We start from the raw sequence: 20,332 nt of genomic DNA on the forward strand, positions 1-20,332 counted from the left end.
GTGAGACTTTCACCAGAAGCGGTAACGAATTGAGAATCATTATTATCGTGGGGGTTCCCAGTACAGGTACGAGGACTCCATGAGGGTTAATCACGACGGTGGCATTAGCGAATGATACTTGTTACTCGTAAGTTGGCTCTCCTTATCCAATCATTTCTAGTAATGATATCTCGCAAATGTAATGATGAGAACGATGAACTTAATTGGATTCTGCTGCAACTTCACACGAAGAAAAAACTTGAGTAATTTTCTTATAAAACTATAACAGTAAAAATATTTTGGCTATTTTTGCCAGAAAATAAAAATACCGAAAGTGCAAAGTAAAAAGTACATTATAATATAATTGTAGTAAATCCATTCAAGTGATTATTATCTTATAGTAAAGTAATTCATACTATTTTCAGGCATGAACAACTTTCAAGATTTTATATACTTGTATTTTATACAAGTATACAAGATTTTTATCGCGCAGTAAAATAAATTTTATCAGCACTAAGGCAAAGATATTCGATAAAGTGAATTTTATGGAGAGATGACGGTATATTTATAGATTTATTTTAAAATGTAAAAATATCTTACAATACGACTGTATAACAATAGTTTATTTATTAGAAAAGTGAGTTTTACGTAAATTGGCCCTCTGTATAGATCTGCCGATTCCGTAAAATTTACTAGAATCTAACGCATATTATATGATGCGATTCACTGCAAATGCTTTGAAGCATTCTTTGATCAATTCATAAAAATCTTTCTTCTGATTAGCCAACGAAATATTTGCAGCGTGAATCGTATCAATAATAATATAAAACTTTCAGAGTGAATTATCATTATTAAAAGTGAAATTTCTCACTCTTAAAGATTAAAAATTGAGCCATCTTCTTCAAAACTCAGTTGTCACTCTTTCGAATGAGATTCTACTCCAAAGAATTTAGAGAGTACTTTACATTTTTCTTTGTATGCGAATCTGCATTTGCAGTAAGATGACTATTTCCGTAAAGCAGCGAAAAAGACTAAGCGAAGCATTTTCTGGACAAACTCATCGATTTCTCGCGTACCACTTTTCCCACACATAAATATATGAGCTGCATTATGCGTTTCCTACGCGAGAACGGCTTTTGTTGTTAATAAGCTGAGGCTTAAGGGTCAACGGAACACGTCGGAAATTTATCATCTTCACTTACTTCTTCTTGGATATACCTACCTACACCTCGTACATCGTTCGCGCGATTCTTCCTCGTAACGGTTGGTTTACCACCGACCGTGTCATTAAACTGACGTAGTGGCGAAACGTCAAAAGCGAAAGAATGGAATTTCCTTTTTTTTTGACTTGTTGATCGCGATACGGCAGGTAATGTCCGTCTCTCGTGATTGTGCGAATAACGAGGGCACTGGGCCGATGTTTTCGGAGGTCATCGCAACGTGAGGTTGAATTGATTGAGGGTTCATTAGAAACAATAGGAGTTGGATTCGTTCCAAAACAATCAGATAGGATACGAAATGTATAAATGATTCACGAACTCCGGTAATGAAGCGGGATTGTCTGATCTGCACGAATGTTCGTAAAATGTACAAGTTAGATGCCATCCTCAAATTATTCTGCAAATTCTCGTACATTTTTTGCAACGTTTCAAACGCTGTTCAACAATCCTTTCTATAGAATGAGTCCCAGACAACATACGGGGAAAGCTATATAAACGCGTATGAATATTTATGTTTATTCTACTATTTTAACGTTCACCGTGGACAGTGAACGTGTCAAACGATATCTGATAAAACTTTTACATGTCACGTATTGCCGATTGTTGCATTCGCCATTATGTCCAAGTGGATCAAGGTTTTGTCGATTATTAACGTAACGTAACTAAACATTGATACGCAGGAACGGCGCGGCTTAATCGCTGTTATTCGTCTAGTAGCATCGGATTAATTAATATTACAACTTCGAAACAATGAAACGACCATGATGATTAGTCTTAACGAAAAAACTTGCTCCGTCATCCTTCGAGCTATTGTTAGTGAAGTGTATTGTTGACGTTCACGTTTTATTCATTCGATCATCGTAGAAAATGCGAAGGCATTCTCTAACAGTATTTATAATCCGTTCTTATTTTAAGATCGTCTCAAGTAATGTTTTAAAATCCTAATACGGTTCTCTGATTGGTTTATGAATGAATCTTAAGAATATTTCCGAGTTGAAATTTTAGTCCTACTTTGAAGCTCAATAAAATCTTATAAACCTATTTTTATACTTAAATAAATAGGGCCTCTTTTAATAATAAATTTACTTATCTACAGCTCTTTTATTTAGAAAACTTCTTTTGAACTTAAAAATAGGAAATCTTGCAATAACTGCCATTTACAAACTCAACATAGGAGCTCAATTCATTAGATTAGAATTTATTATAAATTTCTAGAGTCTATGTCACCTTTAAAGTCTGTATACGTCTTAAAACTAAGAAGAGACAGTCTTAAATATAAAACTATGAACTGGCCTTTGATTGATTCATGACATGTTAAGAGTGTACTTAAGATTTCAAATATAAAATCTATCTGTAAATATTGTCTATAAGTGAGCTTACATACTTTATATTAATTTTCAAGCGAGCGATGAACACGACGATTTTTCTCATTCATCACCTGTCAGATCACCCTGCCTCGTCAACCTACAGCCCCCATTTCCCTTGGTGGGAAGATATGCACGCACGACGAAAGATTTCAGAAGTGGGACACCTTCTCTTATCGCCGGATCATCCCGTAAACGACGGTAACGAGCCACGTAGAAAGGCAGAAGGGAAAGGATGAGGATTCCGGAGTGAGAGTACTGAAAGAGCACTTAGGGGATTTAAGTGCTTCCGAGAGAGAGAATGACGAAAGATTTGATTTATCGTTACTTGTCGGAATAATCAGAGAATGAATATTTTCTTTATGATAAATTTAGCGCTACTCTCTCAAAGGTTAATGTTCCTCTCGTTTCAACGGGGTTCAAGCTCAGTCCAAGTGTCAATGCGCTTCGGCGCTTATCCGAAATTCAAAACTGCTGAAAAGTGGCCGGGTAGTGAAGTGAGATCCCCTCTCGATCGAAATGACGATATTGACGATGTGGAGAGACAGGGGCAAAAGTCGGGGCCTGAAGCGTAAGAAAGGAAAGGGAAGGGAGACGAGCGCGAGAAAGGAAGGAGTTGTTGGATTACCGCTCGGTGGGCACACGACGTTTCGATCGAGTTGGCTACCACACAGCCACAGAAGACCGGCTACCTCCGACGGAACCGGTTGTGTGTCAGAAAGGGCAACGACGGGAACTGGCAGGTTCCATCACGAGCGAGTCATGAGCGGGCAAAGCGTGGACATGGTCTGGGACCCGCAGACTCAGACCAACTCGTTAGAAGGCTGGGATTATTCTATCGAGCTCGCGTACCTTAAGAGTCTTAAGGGATCCTCCTCCGAAAGTAGTAAGTAAGCGCGAACGTAAGAAGAGATGATTGAAATCTGTGCGGGAAAGATTGACGGTGTCATTAATATGTGGTGTTGTTGTGATCAAGAGGATGGTGTTTATTATGAAAGAAGTGATAGTTAGAGAGAGATAGATTATTTGCGATCTTTATTGTCGATCATGTGTCGAATTATAACTGTTGTGATTGAAGAACGTATATTTGGAGAAAAGCAGACAGCAACTGTATAAGTATAACAATAACTAATACATAACAATTTTATATTATTGTGTAGAATTAATTTACATTGTCGAATAAACTATCTTGTAATTGCAATAATTATATATACATTAATTCTATGTACATACAAAACTTGTACAGTTGTCATCTATATAATTGCTATTACTATATTTCTCTAAGTGTATAAAAAGAATAGAAAAGGCATCTCCACTAAAAAGATCTATAAAGATATATCGATAGAAAGAACGGTTTTGTTAAAGCATCTTAAACTTAGCTAGCTATATAAGTACAGATCTGAGAAACTTTGTTGCACCATCAAAATAATTATGTAGGGCGTTCAAGTTGGTTGCTAATAAAATGTCAAAACTTTTGCAGCATTATTTACATCTTGAAATTCCTACATAATTATTTTGATGGTTCAACAAAATTATTTTCAGATCATTTCTCTATCTAGCTAAATGTTTAGATACTTCAAAAATAATTCTTTCTGTACGTATCTGTTTTATTGCGCAGATGTTCAGTTCAGGAATCTGTAGGGAAACAATTTTGCGGCAATTTTATGCTGTGCTCCATGGCATTTAAAAGTATTTAAAAATCAATTAAGAAAATGAGAATTCCGTCCATGAACTTCGCGGGTCACATTGTTCCATCGCGACACCGAGCACCGAGTACTGCGAAACGGTAGCTCGGTCGTTTGCTCACCGCGAGAAGGTCCTTGGCCCTAGCCGGTGTCAGAATGAGGGAGTGCCGCGAGCGTGAAACAGCAACCTGTAACCGTCGCTCGGCAGGCTGCATAATTATTATTCGAAGCGAGCTCGGGACGATTTCGATTGCATCAACGTAGATATTCCTTGCGAATTCCCTCAGGTTCAATACGATGATCCGGAACTGAAATTATCGTTCACGCTTCGATTCTCTCTTCCCGGCACGTACTTATCAGAAATTCAATCCGGATAGATTAAAAACAAGAAATGCGCTCGTGCAAGAAAGCGTTCATGCAAAAATACGCCTCACGTTTTGTGCAGATCTACAGTTGGCAGCGGAGCTCGGCAAGACCCTTTTGGAACGGAATAAGGAGCTGGAGAACATCATCAAACTGCACCAAGCTACCGAGGAGGAGCAGACGCAAGAAATCGAGGTTACTATAAATTTTTCCACGAATAATTGTTTGAATGATAATTATTGCCCACGGCAAACCGGTTACACTTCAATTACTTTCTGATAATTTTACTAATAGCTTCCGCGTCTTCCGTATGGCTTTTTTGTAACGTATAAGACTTGAATAGCGACAATCGCGGGGCACAGTAAGAAAATTCGAGTTGTAACGATTTACGGAGTTGCTCAACCTCGAAATTGCACTGCTCGATGAATACGCGTGTTATTTGTTCGTTCCGTAGTACATGAAAAAGCAGATTGCCGCCCTGAGGGAGGTGAACAATACACGCCTGAAAGTCTACGAACAGCTGGAAGTTAGCGTGCAAGATCTGGAACGTGCGAATCATCACCTGGTGATCGAGAACACGAGCGATAAGAAACTGATCAAAAGGTAGGCGTTATCTTTTCTTCCCTCTTTTTTTACACCATTTCTTCAATTGGCAAAATGATTTTCGAATAAGGAGGGAAAAAAAAAGAAGAAAAAAAAATTAGCATTCTCATTCGAAAGAAATGTATCGCTTGATATTCCAGATAAGATTATATTAGAAGTATCGCGGAAAAGTGCTGGCCTAACGAGATCTGTTATTATATCTTGTTAGCTTCGTATTGTATTGGCTACGTGAACCGTTCTAAGCTCACCTTTCTAAATGCATAATTCATGCACCGTCTGATACAATTAAAGTTCATGGAAAGTTATTAAGTATTATTTTCCTATTTAACACCATTCTAATCTTCCTAATGGAATCTATTTCTCTCAACAATAAACTTTTCTATTATTAACGATATATGATGTGTAATTCTGTCTGGGATTTCGGGGTCAACGTGCTTCTCGTACAGATCGGGTTCGACGCCTTGCGCTTTGGCTTTCCGCGATTGACCCGAAATTCCGGAGAAACTTCGCCGGAGACGCGCTGCGCATTTCTCCGAACGAGGCGACATTTCGAACAGATGTTCGGTCGTCGGAGAAATTGCGATACTGTGCAATGTTCTGCAATAAGGAGACTCCTACTGATAATCATATAACGATTTGTGCGCGACCAGCCAATCCGTGACTATCGAGAATCTGGAAGTAAGATGCGAGGAGCTTCAGAAAAAGATTGACGACCTGACCGAACGACTGCGCCAACATGCCACGAGCCCGTCTAGGAATAATGCGCAACAACAACATCAGCAACAACAACTGCAACAGCAACAGAGTACCGATTGGGAAACTTCGGATACGCAAGGTGGCAGCGAGAAACAGGTACAAATGGTTTCAATATTTCATGTAACATCCCAGACAACGCCAAGTACAAAATCGGGACATAAAATGTCTTCAAGATGTCTTTTGCAAAGAATCTATGGCCGGTATTCATAATCCGTTCTTATTTCAAAATTGTCCAGCAAATGAGATGGATGGTGAAATGGATTCAGATTTTTAAGAAATATTGATTCACGAATGTTAAAATGAATGCTTTTCAATTCTGAATGCATTTTTATTCATTTATAGGAATTGCATGGAGCATATTTCTATGCTTTTCAATTTAAAAATAATATTAGTTTTTTCTATGCACACAAACACAATTGTGAATACTGTTCAATTCAAAATTTTGAATAGGAAATGCAGTTTTTCAATCCAATTGCATCTAATTGAATCCAATTAAATCCAAAAAAAAGTATTCGCTATTTAAAATATGCATTCGGATAGAAAAAAATTCCAATCCATTTTAATTCATTCTCGTTTGCTGGGTGTCTTAAGTAATGTCTTAAGACATTAATACGGCCTTCTGATTGATTCGTAATTTTTTAAGACTGTACTTGACAATCTTGAATATAAGATCTAACTATAAATATAGCGGCCTAAGACGCCTTTCAGATGTTTTTAAAACATTTTATGTTCATATTTTTGAACATGCGTGTTTGATTATTCTTTGCTTTCCGAATCTTCAAGAAAGGAATTGATATTTTTTGTTCAGAGAGCTGCCCCGAGTTCATCGAAATCCTCCCAAGAGATAATCGAAGCTACTGCGGCGAGTGACGAAGAGATGACCACACTGCTGACGCAACTACAGGACGCTCGTAATCAAAGGGCTAGGGAACAGAAGAAGGTATCCGAACTCAGTCATCAGCTGACTACCTTGTTGCAGGAGAATAGCGCATTGGAGGAACAATTAACGGAGTGGCGTAATAAGGCGCAAGATGTAAAGAGTCTGCAAGACGAGATTAGCACCTTGGAGGAAGTTAGGTACGTTCTCATTCATTTCCCTTTCTTGTAGATCGTTCCATATACCTAATTAAAAGCTACATCGCGAAAAGAAATTCATCTTAATATAAATGAGAGTGAATTGGAACATAAAAAATTGCGTGTTATCGGCATAAAATTTTGCATGAAGATATCGACATGACAATATTTATGAAACAAGTGAAAATGTCTTTACAGACGAGGTCAGTTGTGCGGGCGTTGTTTGCGCGGCATGGACACGAGAACGCACGACGAACTTTCCATAATGCTAGATCAGGAAGAGTATGACGACATAAGCATGGCCGAGTCTTTAATCAGCGAGAATCAGCGCGACTCCGAATTGACTGTACAGGTATTTCTTCTTTTTTTTAACATTGCGAACCACTGTTTATCAATCTGCGTTTGCACGAATCGAATCTCTTCTTTTGTTCGAGTTTGTCGTTACAATGTCGCTTCTTTTGATCAGTTATGCTTGCCTAGAATAGTAATTATCTTTTATCTGCTTTAGGAAGTGACAAACTTTACGAAATCCAAGCCAAAGACAGAACATAAATGGTATAGTTCGTTGTTATGGAGGATATTTACTTACACAAAAGTGCCGTTATTATTATTTCATTTTTCCGAAGCAATTGTCTATGTTAGAGCCCATGTCATTGTTCCGATATTGCTCGCGCCTTTTCAAATACCGTTGTTTATTCTGCGTAAAATGTCTCTTATTGTTTTTAAACTTTGGCTATTCAGACATCAGAAATCAAAAATTCTTTAACTCGATATAGAAGAAGCGTAGAAAAAAATTTAACCAATTCCCACACAGCATACTTTATTCAAGAGACATCCTGTAAACCTTAAGATATTGAGAGAACATAGGGCTGTCCTCTGAATGTCTTTAGGACGTGTCCTTGGAAATCTATGCTGTATGACATGAAGATAATCTCAACTTCCTAGGAACGATGAAGATTTTAATACATTTAAAATTAACTCTTTACTATTGTATATAATTACTATTATATGTATATATAATTAATGTTAATATTTAATAAATTTTATTTTAAATGATATTTTTTCTTGAAATGTGTGACGCGCAAGTATAGATGTACATAATATTTAATAATATATATAATATATATAATATATAAATATATATAATATATAAATAATAATATAATATATATAATAATTATATTATATTATTATTATGAATATATATATATATATATCTCATTATATATTGATATATTGTATATCCGTGGATATATATAACAATATATTTTATATATATATATATATATATATATATATATATACTTGTTATAATTAAAAATTGTTTTCTTATTTTATCTAATTTTATCTCTCTAAAAAATTAATTTACTATTAAAAAAAATTTTTGATTGTTTATTCAAGCATAAAGTCTTTGATAAATATCAAAAGACAGTTATAATGTCCAATATACTGCGACAAATTGACTACATTTAATTTTTAATTCTAAAATTCTATCAAAATTGTGTCCATTTCTCGGCAATATTAAGGACCTAGGATAAGTAAATGTAAATATTTGTGCTTGTGCTGTTGTTCTAAGCATGATGGCTCTTGTTATTGGAATCGCTGCGTCTAGTCGAATGATTTTAATTGATTACTTTGTACAATGTATAAGTGCCAGATTTATAAGATTTTAAATAAAACTCATCTTCTCAAAGAACTTTTTGCAATCTTTAATATCCTATAAATCTGGCCTTTGCCTTTCTGCTTCCAGTTATCCTTCATTTCTATGCAATGTTTCATATAATTACTAACGTAAATTGAAATGAAGAAATAAATAAAAAAAGTTACGTGTAACATTTTACATTAATATAAAAATTATATGTGACTTTGTATGAGATTTTAGATTTGTAGTAAAATTTGAACGCTGATCGCTTTTCTCGCATACGTATATACTCTTCCCCGATTAAATATTTCGTATTAATCATAATCGAATTTCATAGTCATAATCATTTTCATAATTTCAACTGCACACACATTAATTACCTGCACACAGGATACATGCAGCAAAAATGAAGATACCGATGAACTGGACAGCGCGAATCCTTATCGGGTCTTGGTAGAGAAGTATCAGGCCTTGTTGGAGGTGCAGAGACACTGTCAACCTCGTCGCAAGGACGCCACACCCGCGACATGCATGTCGTTACAGGAAGAGTTAGAGATGTCCGGAGAATTTAATAATTTCTATCCTACTGCTTCCGAGGCCGAGGTTGCTGCTGCTCCGGAATCTATCAAGACTGCCTCACGAACCAAACCTGACAGCACCGGCAAGAAACCCTTCTCGGCTACTCCGACAGATTTCTCCGAAGCTGAGACGTCGTCTTCAGGCTTCTCGGACGAGACCAGCAACAAGGCGACGCAGACAGACGGCAGGCCGGGCTCGTTCTTATGTTCCATCGCTGACGGGGAAGACTGCAAGTTCAGCATTTATGATGACAATAGTCCTTTCGAGAGCAGGTTCCGCAAAACGCCCGAGTATCGACAGCTCTTCAGCGAGATCTTCAGCGTTTTGAAACGGGCAGCTGAGGCAAAGGATGAGGGTGAGAAATTACCGTTGCTAGACGAACCTGCTACATCGCAGACAAAATATGACGCGTCGTTTCAAGAAGATTTGCAAAGCGAGGCAACGGACGACAATCAAAGCATCATGTCTTCTGTGGTATCTTCGGTGGTTTCGGAACCGGTCTTCAGGGTACAATCCGCCAGCCCGGCCAATCCGAAGGACAGCAAACAATCTGACAAGTCTAGCAATACCTCTGCGAATCAACAGCCCGCAAAGGACGCAAGCTGCAGACTGGATTACGTGTCTCTTAATTTACGTGTTCGCAAGAAGTCTTCGGCGAAAAAGAACGCTGCTAAGAAAGCACAATGCAACGACCGGTCGACTACACCGGACGTTATTCCCACGACAAATCCGAAATTCGTCCCCGCTAAGCTCAGCGGCCGAAGGAGATTCAAACCGTTCAATCCTGCCGAGCACGAGCACTCCGGTGCGTGGAACAGTCAGCATAATGTATATCCGAATCGATCAAGAGATAAGAAGCTGTACAGTCGTGGCTCGAATGAACAGCAACAGCAGCACAACAATTACGAGTACAAGGATTTCAAACCTAGCACCGCGTCGGAAGAAGTGGCTCGGCTGAAGCGATTAGAGATGTCTTATGCAGAAGTTCTTCGTACGCCTAATAACAAATCCAGAACCAATAATCATCATCATTATCGTAGAAACTAAACGGGATGAATGAACGGACGAAACGAAGTTCGTACAAGATGTAGAGTTTTATATTTGGGTTTCGATTGTATCCTAAAATAGAGATATTACGCGTTGATCACGCATCATTCATTCCATGATGAGATCCAGTATTGTTTTGTACTTTCTTGTAAATATTCAACGACGCGGATACGTTTAGCGGCATGTTTCTATAATATAGGCACTAATTAACGCGTCCGCATTAGTTTTAAGTTTGAGCATTTCATATTTCATTGTATATCCCCTTTCCTTCCACGCGGTGAACATACAACGACGAGTATTAACCCCCTGTGGCACCGTCGTTAATCGTTAGTTACGGAGAAGAGAAAAATTTATCCATGTGCCATTTATTCTCCGTGTCAAAATATCAACTTCCGATTTTAAAACTCGCACTACTTTTCGATAACGTATAACTTTCTCCCGGGGAGGTAGTGCATGTCAGCAACAAGCGTGGTGTGTTAGCTTTTGTATTTTATAGGTATGAGTATTGTGATGATGTTGTACGTATAAATAAATAAATTCTTTATCGTATTAAGTCACTCTATCCTTTTTCGCGCTCTATCGAGTAAGATAAGGTGGTGCAATTTCCAATATAGCACAAATCTGAACGAAATAAGATTTGAATCCAATTTTCGGGTTTAAGTTTGATTTTTTTTGATTGGTGGTTCCTTTCAATATCCTCCACACAATGAGATTAAAATTGCCAAATTTGCACTTGAATTTGGATGCATATCTTCTTTTTTTTCTTCTTTAAGCTCTTGTATGGTTTTTCAATCATACTTGTAAGATTCACAGTACCATACAATAAGATTGATCTACTGATCCAGTGTATATCTTTTCGGAGACAAAGGCCATATACAATTTACAATTTTTATCACATATCAAATCAAGTTTCTATCTTCATGACTTAATTAAGATAGAATATCGCGGATAAGATATATTAATTAAGAGCAATAGTGCTCTTTAAACGAAAATACAATTTTAGTATTTATTCGCAAGGTGTTCTTCTAGAAAGATCACGTATGGGTGGAATCCAAATTCACGGCTCGTAAGTCGACCACCTAAGGCAAGTTGCCACTCGGGCTACTGATTGAAGTCTTATTTCATTCAAAATTGTATCCATATTCGAAATTGTACCATCTTATCTTCTATACGTGATTGTTATAAAACGGATTCTCAGAGAAAATAAATTTTTTCAGTATTTGTTTTTGCGTAAATTTATAATAAGAATCTGAAAAAACTGACTCGTTCAACATATAAACATATACAATGATCTTTGAAATTCGAAACCACATAATATTAAATTTGAATAAATTCCATTTCTGATCGTACGTGAATAGTTGCATCGAGACTTCATTTATTTAATCTACATATTTTTAATATAATATCAAAGTTGCTGAAGGAAGTATCATTTTATTTGTATATTAAATGTACAAGAAGCAGCTTGCACCCGATATTTACGTGATTCCATGGCCGTATTATTTTAATTAGTTTTCTCTCTACGTTTTAACACTAGAACGCCTGAATCTTTTCTATTATCTTGAATATTAAAGAATAGTTTGCAATCTCAATATTTTAGATACTTAGGTTTTACAACCCAATTTCACAACTCATGATTCTTAACCGAGGTTCATTCTAGAATTGGAAAGAGATAAGAAACAAGTTAGACCTGAGTTAAGAAATTGGATCTTAATACATTATAACTTAATACATTTAAAGTAAGACATAACAATAAAGTTACAATTAAATAGTGCACAAAATATAAGAGACGTTTATCTCTAAAAATAATTTACAAAAATTTTACGAGCGTTCCAGTGTTATTGGTCGTTTAGACCATATACACTACCAAAGATAATAAGTGGTATAAGTTTATTAATACAATTACAGCTGGGAATTGGAGTTGCACACATCGAGTGCGATTTCATCGTTTCTCCTTTCGCTTTCCTAAGAATAATATGCGTAATGTCCATTACACATATACACAAGACATTTCTTTCCTTCATATTAACTTAGTCGTTTTATCAAAATGGATACAGTCGATTAAGAATCGTCAAACAAGGCGCGATGTACCGCTCCTAAACTTGGTTGTACATAACTTGAGCTGATACTACGTCTTGATCTGTAGAGAAGAAAATGCATAGTGAAAAAAAGAAGTTCGTCGGCTGCCTATAAACGACACATTCCAATGCAACTATTTTAAGACTATGAATTAGTTTCTGCAGCCATAATAATTATGATATAAATGTGAGAAACACGTAATGATTTCATGTGATTGATTTAAATAAACGAATATGTGCTGTTTTTGACTTTCATATACCATCACACGATTCAATGTATAGAATAATTTGTAGATATATATATATATATATATATATACATATACATATATGTATGTATAAATTGTATGTTTAATCCATACAATAGAAAATGTTTGCTACTTACTCCGTAAGAGACCGAACAGCTGGTCCAGTGGGATTATTTTTTGATCGTGGATTAACGAGAAGACATTTCATTGGATGGCCATCTAGTTGTCGATTATGATAAGTCTCAACTGCTTTAGTTGCATCCTTTAATGTTTTGTAAATTACTTCCGCTGTACCTGGACGAACTAGTCTCGATACGAGCAATTCTCCAACATCTTCGAATAATTCCTATACGATGCAAAGATTTTTTTTTCAATATTTTACAGCAAATGTGAAATCTTTTAGAAACAAATTCTTTATCTTACTGCACCTTAATATCTTCTTGCGTGACATTGGCTTGCAAGTTGGATACTACAATTCGATAGCCATTCGATTGCGCCGATGAACTGGAACTTGCTTTTGGCCGCGATAAAACGCTCAATGTTCTTGTCTTATTGCCAGAAGCATCAAGACGTGATTTAATTCCTACCTCTCGAAGATTTCTGGAATCATAGTACTTGGAATCTGCTGTTTCCTCTGCTACAATTGTTCTATAATCAAAATCATTCAAAATAGTAGGTTTTTCAATCAGTTAATGTTTTAATTTTTCTGTAAGATACTTACCTTGATTTTGTGCCAAAATTCCAATCTTCTTTATAAGAAGGTGAAGTAGTTTTTACCTATATATATAAAGAAAAAATAAAAAATTAAATTGAACGGCAATTGTACAAATTTCACACAAAAGAGAATGACATTATTTACCATCGCGGAGCGTGTAGCGAGTTTATTGTAATCTCTTTGCCTCTCTCGTTCCTTTTCTATCTCAGATTTTCGAGCTGGAATCCTAGTAACATTAGTGTTTCTAGATTTCACCCAAGTATAAGGAGAAATCGGATTAATATTGAATACAGGAGGTGGAGGTGGAGGTGTTGGTGCATACTCGTTACTCACAGTCCTCCTCAATGAAGGGGAATCCGTCAGATAATCTAAAAGAATAAGTTATAATATATAAATATTTTTTTAACGTATTAGGTGTATAACTTTGCTTCCACCGTTTTTTTCCGAAATTCCAGGCTTTATTGTAAAAAACTGGTTATACATTTATAATTCAAAGTATTGTCCATCGCTGGCCACTACTTTCTTCCATCTTTCGGGTAGCGTACGAATCCCGCGTCAAAAAAATTGGTCATCTTTTGAGGCTATCCACGAGTCGATCCAATTTTTTACTTCTTCATAAGACCGGAAGTGCTGGTCAGCCAGGCCATTGATCGAAACAAGTGATAGAGGGAGCAACGTCTGGAGAATACGGCGGGTGGGGACTTCCCATTTCAACATTTCCAAGTATGTCTTGACCACTTTCGCAACATGGGGTCGAGCATTGTCATGCTGCAAAATCACTTTATCGTGTCTCTCGTTGCATTGCGGCCGTTTGTCTTTCAATGCTCGGCTCAAATGCATCAATTGCGTTCGATACCGCCTGTGATTGTTTCAGTCGGTTTTAACAGTTCATAATACACTACGCCGAGCTGGTCCCACCAAATACAGAGCATGACCTTGGACGTCAAAATCACCGTTCTTGAAGCGTTGAAACCACTCATGACATGTTCTTTCACTAATAGCGGCCTCACCATAAGTATTTGAGAGCATTCGATGAGCCTCAGCCGCAGATTTCTTCATATTGAAGCAAAAAATTAAAACCTCCCGCAAATGACGAGAATTTGGCTCGTAAACTGATATTTTCAATCGAGAATAACTTTATGATGCAGACACAAATCGACTAATGTTTCTATGGGGTTATGTTGACAGATGCCCAAGTTTATTGTATGACGTCTATGATCTATTTATTTCGACCACCACTTATCGCTAAAGCCGTCTATAGGAAAACGGCGGAAGCAAAGTTGTACCTAATACCTAATATTATTTCAATAATTTTCAATAAAATATTTTAAAATATATCTTAAAATATTATAAAATATATTAATAACAAGAGAAAATACAAGTTTATTATCTCTAAAAAGACATACAAGATCAAAGGTCCAAATAAATCAAGTTCAAATAAGACCAAAGTAAATAAAGTTAAAAAAAATTAAGATGATATATTCATAAATAAATTCAAACTAAACATAACTGTATTTCAAAAACAATGATATAAAACATATTGCTATAATAATAATACAATTCAGAAAATAAATTTCCAACGAATTAATCTTAATATTTGGAATCATTAAAATTTTGGAATATTAATTTTGAAATGCAATTTTAATGTAACTGATTGTAGAAGAATATAAAAGTTTATTCTTTTAAAAATACATTTCTTTTCTTCTATATGTTTCCAATCTTTTTCTGCAATTAACTAAAAAATGAGACTTTACTTATGTTGCGGTGGTAGCAAATGAGTGAGATAAGTTATACATTTCTCAATATATCTACATTATGTTTCACGTACCATCAGTATAATCCATATTCATTTCTCCTATATAAGGCTCAGCAAGAGGTGGTCTATATCCAACTGTTCTCGTAGAAGGTTGCATATAATTGGTTGGCATATTAGATGGTAACACATGCTGCATCAAAGACGGCATTTTATTCGTCGACAAGGACAATCTACCATTTCGGCCAGTCTTGCGTGAAATGCCTGAAAGCTGAGTATCTATCTTCTTGTAATGAGACGCACGAATCTTGTCTAGCTTAAGTCGTGCATCGCTCTGCTTTGCTATCTCGGCGAGCTTGTCTCTGGCGTCGGTCAGCTTCTCTCGGTTCTTCTGTATTATTTTAAATCGTGCATCCCTGATCATCTGTGAGCCACGTCCCCTCATAGAACCATTTGCTCGTGCTCCTCTGTTGGGGACACCCCTGCGTATCCTGTACAATTACACAATGAAAATTGTCTGACTTTTTTTATTACAGTAATGAAAGATAATATTGAGGAAAAATTAACGAACGTGTCTTCTTACATGACTTCTTCAGAAATCGCGGAGCAAGTTTTTATCAACCAAGCCAGATATGATACTGTGGTATCATTAAAGGGAACAATCAAGTAGATTTTGCTCTAAATTTCCGAGCTATTCACAGCTGCGAATAATTTACTCGCGCATGCCAGTTTATTCGAGTGACTTCACGGAAACGGGATTATCAACTAAAAATATCTGAAGAAAATTTAAGAAAAAATTTTCACCATACACACAGACTTTTGTCAATAAAAGAAAGCACGATCGTCAAGGTTATAAATATGTAACTCTCGCTATGAAGTTGGCGAAAATTCCACTGGATAATTAAGTGAATTTGCCTCACCCTCCTCTGCCTCTCATTCCTAATGATTTCTTTTTAATTATATCGTCCAGGCTTAGGCTCGTATCAGCCATAACGAAACAATTACAGATCACAGTACGCGAAGTACAAGGCGGTACAGCCACTCGAGTCTCGAAATCAAACCAACCGAATTTGAAGGACTGTAATTTCGGAATATGTCTAGTGACACGTTGCCGGAAATGCCATTGGACGCGGACTTAGGGAATTTTTAGAAACATTTCGCGCGCACAAAGCAGTGATGTTTAGAAAATAACGAATGATATGTCGTTAAAGATAATTGGCTTTATAAAATGCGATACTTTGTCGTGCTTTGTTATAAAGATGCAAAAATTATCAAATAATCACAAGATAGCGTAAATAAGCTATCTTTCCAAACTCTTAAGTTCGGAAACATAGTAGTAAGCTTTAAGTCGTAAAATATTGACCAATCACAGATGAATATAAGAAGAATAATTGACTATGATTGGTTGATTTCTTATGACATTGGGTGCGGTCAAGTTGCCGCTTCGAAGCATTTTTTGATTGGTTAATTAGTAAAAAAAATTCTTTCTTTTGATTGGTTAATCAAATACATCGAAGTATTCGTAATGGCAACTCGATCACACCCTTAAGCGAATCAAAAAACTTTTGATGATTTTCGCGGTTTCTGATAGGTCAAAATCTGTATTGCATGTGTTTTTTAATTGTGCATCAGGTTTTAGGGACTGCGCAGAATAAGAGAAGGGAGGGAGGGGGATAAGGAAAAAAAACATTTCTAACTTCAAAAACAATAAGTCTGTCGCGTTGCTTGCACTTTTTGCACTCAGCATCTTCACTTTCTCTTTTTTCAACGCTTAAATATATATCTATCTCATTTTAAACATTTTGAGGATTTCAAGCAAGGTGAACAGACCTCAGTTGTATAGAACACAGTTTCTGATAGATTGAAATTTTTCTCTGTTTTCCTAATTCCCTCCTTATTTCTCTGATTGAGCGAAGTCTCTAAAAATATCTGGCGAAAAGTCACAATATGAAATTTTAACGATTTTCGCGCGTGTTGTGATTCTGTAGCTAAAGTTTATTTTTAAATCAAATGGACATAATAACACGAACAATAGCGATATGAATCGCGATATTCGTACCATAAATTCCATGATAAATTCTTTAACGAAACAGTTTCTCTGCTGTACTGCATTAATTAAGATAGATTTTATAGTACGTACATCAATTTTATTATATACTTACATAACCTGTTACCATATTTTGTAATTACATAGCGAAAATTTGGTACTATAAAAGGAATGTTTTGCAGGTATTGAAGGAATACAAAACTTACGATCTCAAATTAGATATCCAAAAACAAATTTTGAATAATACGATAGATAACGACTTAATTAAGCGATATCCAATAAAAACCTCATACCAAAAAGCATTTTTGAAATTACTTATGCAAAAGGTATATTTAAAATATCAAATATGTAATTTGTTTTCACAGAGATTAGAGAACAGAATCACTTTCCTTATTTGTTATTATATGCAATTTAGATAGAGGAAGGTGGTAATGAAATTCATGATGACTTATATGCAGCATATTGTAGATTAATATCATTGTCAGATGAAGAATCTGTGCATTATCGTCATTTCTTAATACAAAATGGAACATTAAATTGCATTACATTAAAGGAGAGCACGAACTTGATTTCTCAAGGAACTACAGGCTTATGTAGCTGGCAGGTACTTATCTTTTAAAATATCTCTTTATAATTTCTTTAAATTATTTAAGAAATATTCTTAAGAATTAAATCATATATATGTTTATATTAGTTGCAATTATTATAATTGATAGGGTGCCATAGTATTGAGTCAATGGTGTGCGGAAAACAAAGAACAGTTTTGTGGAAAAAACATATTAGAACTTGGCTGTGGAGTTGGATTGACTGGTATGAATGTAATTAGTATATGTTCCCCGAAACAATATATTTTCTCCGACTGCCATCCAACAGTATTAAATATGCTCTGTGAGAATGTAAAACTCAATTTTGTATCAAATAAGCAAAGCGACCTATTGAATACATCTGATATGACGTCAAAGCTACAGTTGCAATTAAAATACAAGCAAATTGATGTTCAAGTAATAGATTTGAAATGGGAGAATATCGATGAATACATATTAGAAAATTCATTACAACCCGACATAATTATTGCCGCTGATATTCTGTATGACAGTAACTCATTTGGTGCATTAACATTGGGATTAAAACGCCTCTTAGCATCAAACAATTATGCTATTTTCGCTGCAACAATTCGTAATGAAGACACTGTTTCACAGTTTTTGGAACATTTAGGTATATTTTTATTGTAATTTATGTTTGTTAATTAAAAAAACAGAGATGATTTAAATGCCAAAAAATTAAATTTTTGTTTTAGAAAATTATGATCTTGCTTTTGAAGAATGCAGTTTGCCACGATGGGCTACATCGATAGAATTGATTTACGCGCCAGTTCGGATATTGAAGATTTTTCAGAAGATTTGACAAAAGTACTGTGATATTGCTAATTCATCTGTAATTAGACAAATAATTTATTTAATTACAAATAACACAATTAGGAAACAGTTAGGAGCAATTAAATGGGAGATTTTATTAATAATCTTAGCATAAATTCCTATATATATAAATAACAGGTGTTAAAAATATATATAAAAGTATTAAATATGAAATATTTTCTACATCTATCGTAATCGTTAACTGTTAACACTATCGCAACTCAAAACCATTTTCTTTTGCCATGGCGTTTGAGTTTCACCTCAGTCTCATCCACATCCTTGTCGGCATCTTTTTTTGTGGCCTTTTTCAACTTCTTTTCTTTTACTTTCTCCTTTGTTTTTCCTTTTTTCGTTTTCTCTGCATTAGAAGAATCGTTGCCTTTGTTTGCTAGCTCGTTTTTATTTCTCGCTGAAAGATGAATGGCAATTTAAATGAGAGCTTATAAAAAATTGTATTTTGTATTAATATATCTATCGTCACATTACTTACCAGCGAATAAACCCATATGTTTATTTATGCTTTTATCCTCTTCTACTTCTCTTCGACGATCCATTTCTAAGCATTCGACAATTTCATTTCTCCTCTCTACAATTTCTACTAATCTAGAGAAATATAAAAATATGTAACATCACATATTTATATTAACATATATTAACATTGCTCTATTAACATTTTATTAAAGTATTTTTTTTCAAAAATACCTTTGTATCAATGCTTCTTCTCTTTGTTTATCGAAATCCGTTTTAGTAGCTTCTGGTTGGCACATGAGACATCGTATTTGATATTCTACTTCAACATGTTCCTCTTCTAATCTTTGTTGCCTCCGTAGTAACATCAATTCAGCCTGTCTTCTGAATAGTTCATTTTTTTCATTTACTAATGCGAATAATTCTAAAACCAATTCCTCCACATCTGTACCGAGCGATGAATCTATCAATTAAATTAAATGATAATTATATATTTTTATAATACATTTTTATAATACATTCTCATATTTATTATGTGCGTTCCTTACCGTCTGTTCGAGGTCCGGATTCACATTTATCTCGTATCAACTGTTCCAATCGCACGCCTTGTCTTTCTAAGCCTTGCTGTTGCAATTCTATTTCATCTAATTCCAATTTCACGTCTTTCATAGAGATTACTTTAATCTGTAATTTAAAAAAATATAATCTCTTATTTACGCCTTTAAAAATTTAATTTAATTATCAGAAATTTTTGAATTTTAATATTCAAAAATTTACGCGAAAAAATCTGTACAAAGTTATGTAACAAATAGGTCTTACAATAGAAGATAGTATCTACCTTTCTTCTATGTGGAATTGGACGCGGTGGGGCGGGGCCCTTTTTCCTCTTCCATTTTCCTTGCACGCTTTTGTCAGTATAAGACATATAAGAGGAACTATCAGTGCATGAGATACTGCTCAAACTCTGTCTGTTTCGATTCGCCTCGTCTTTGTTTGTCTTCTGATCTTCCCACATATTCAAATTACGATCATCGTCACGAAGTTTGATTATGGGAGACTCATCTAAACTTAATCCTTTGCCGATCGATATATTACGAGGTGTGCTGGTTGGCATTGGCGGTGGAGGAGCCGGCTTGGTTTTTCGAGCTCGTGGCGTTGTGCGAGGTGATGAATCCTTTATCGCGAGAGAGAATCGAATAATAAATGCTTTTTTTGAGATTTATAATAGTGTATGTTTTATAATGTACACACACACACACACACACACACACACACACACACACACAATTAATTTTTAGT

The 20,332-nt window shown here is 35.4% G+C and overlaps 4 protein-coding genes across 4 annotated transcripts in view; 2 read left to right on the forward strand and 2 right to left on the reverse strand.

Annotated features, from left to right (window-relative positions):
* The first annotated feature begins 3,325 nt into the window (after positions 1-3,325).
* Positions 3,326-10,312, forward strand: LOC105619216 (cerebellar degeneration-related protein 2-like). Its single transcript, XM_012200741.1, has 7 exons — positions 3,326-3,449; positions 4,694-4,806; positions 5,066-5,214; positions 5,865-6,066; positions 6,779-7,047; positions 7,243-7,396; positions 9,077-10,312. Exons 1-7 carry the CDS (start codon positions 3,326-3,328, stop codon positions 10,310-10,312), a joined length of 2,247 nt encoding a protein of 748 aa, XP_012056131.1.
* Positions 10,313-12,370: 2,058 nt separating this feature from the next.
* Positions 12,371-16,094, reverse strand: LOC105619218. The gene is made up of 7 exons (XM_012200742.1): positions 16,024-16,094; positions 15,179-15,594; positions 13,495-13,718; positions 13,357-13,412; positions 13,064-13,283; positions 12,773-12,981; positions 12,371-12,449 (listed from the first exon to the last, which is right to left on the reverse strand). The coding sequence occupies exons 1-7, from the start codon at positions 16,092-16,094 to the stop codon at positions 12,371-12,373; spliced, it is 1,275 nt and encodes a 424-aa protein (XP_012056132.1).
* Positions 16,095-17,142: 1,048 nt separating this feature from the next.
* LOC105619220 (protein FAM86D) lies at positions 17,143-18,749 on the forward strand. The gene is made up of 5 exons (XM_012200744.1): positions 17,143-17,235; positions 17,333-17,476; positions 17,566-17,754; positions 17,867-18,365; positions 18,448-18,749. Exons 1-5 carry the CDS (start codon positions 17,143-17,145, stop codon positions 18,552-18,554), a joined length of 1,032 nt encoding a protein of 343 aa, XP_012056134.1. The 3' UTR covers positions 18,555-18,749.
* Positions 18,636-20,332, reverse strand: part of LOC105619219 (MICAL-like protein 1) — a 26,156-nt gene continuing 24,459 nt past the window's right edge. The window contains exons 7-11 of the mRNA XM_012200743.1: positions 19,872-20,207; positions 19,582-19,717; positions 19,268-19,496; positions 19,056-19,168; positions 18,636-18,974 (exon numbers count right to left, since the gene is read on the reverse strand). Coding sequence (XP_012056133.1) covers positions 18,787-18,974; positions 19,056-19,168; positions 19,268-19,496; positions 19,582-19,717; positions 19,872-20,207 — 1,002 coding nt within the window. The 3' untranslated portion in view covers positions 18,636-18,786. The remainder of the gene's footprint in view (positions 18,975-19,055; positions 19,169-19,267; positions 19,497-19,581; positions 19,718-19,871; positions 20,208-20,332) is intronic.

Source organism: Atta cephalotes (genome assembly GCF_000143395.1).
Source record: "Atta cephalotes unplaced genomic scaffold scaffold00020, whole genome shotgun sequence".
Taxonomy (NCBI): domain Eukaryota; kingdom Metazoa; phylum Arthropoda; class Insecta; order Hymenoptera; family Formicidae; genus Atta; species Atta cephalotes.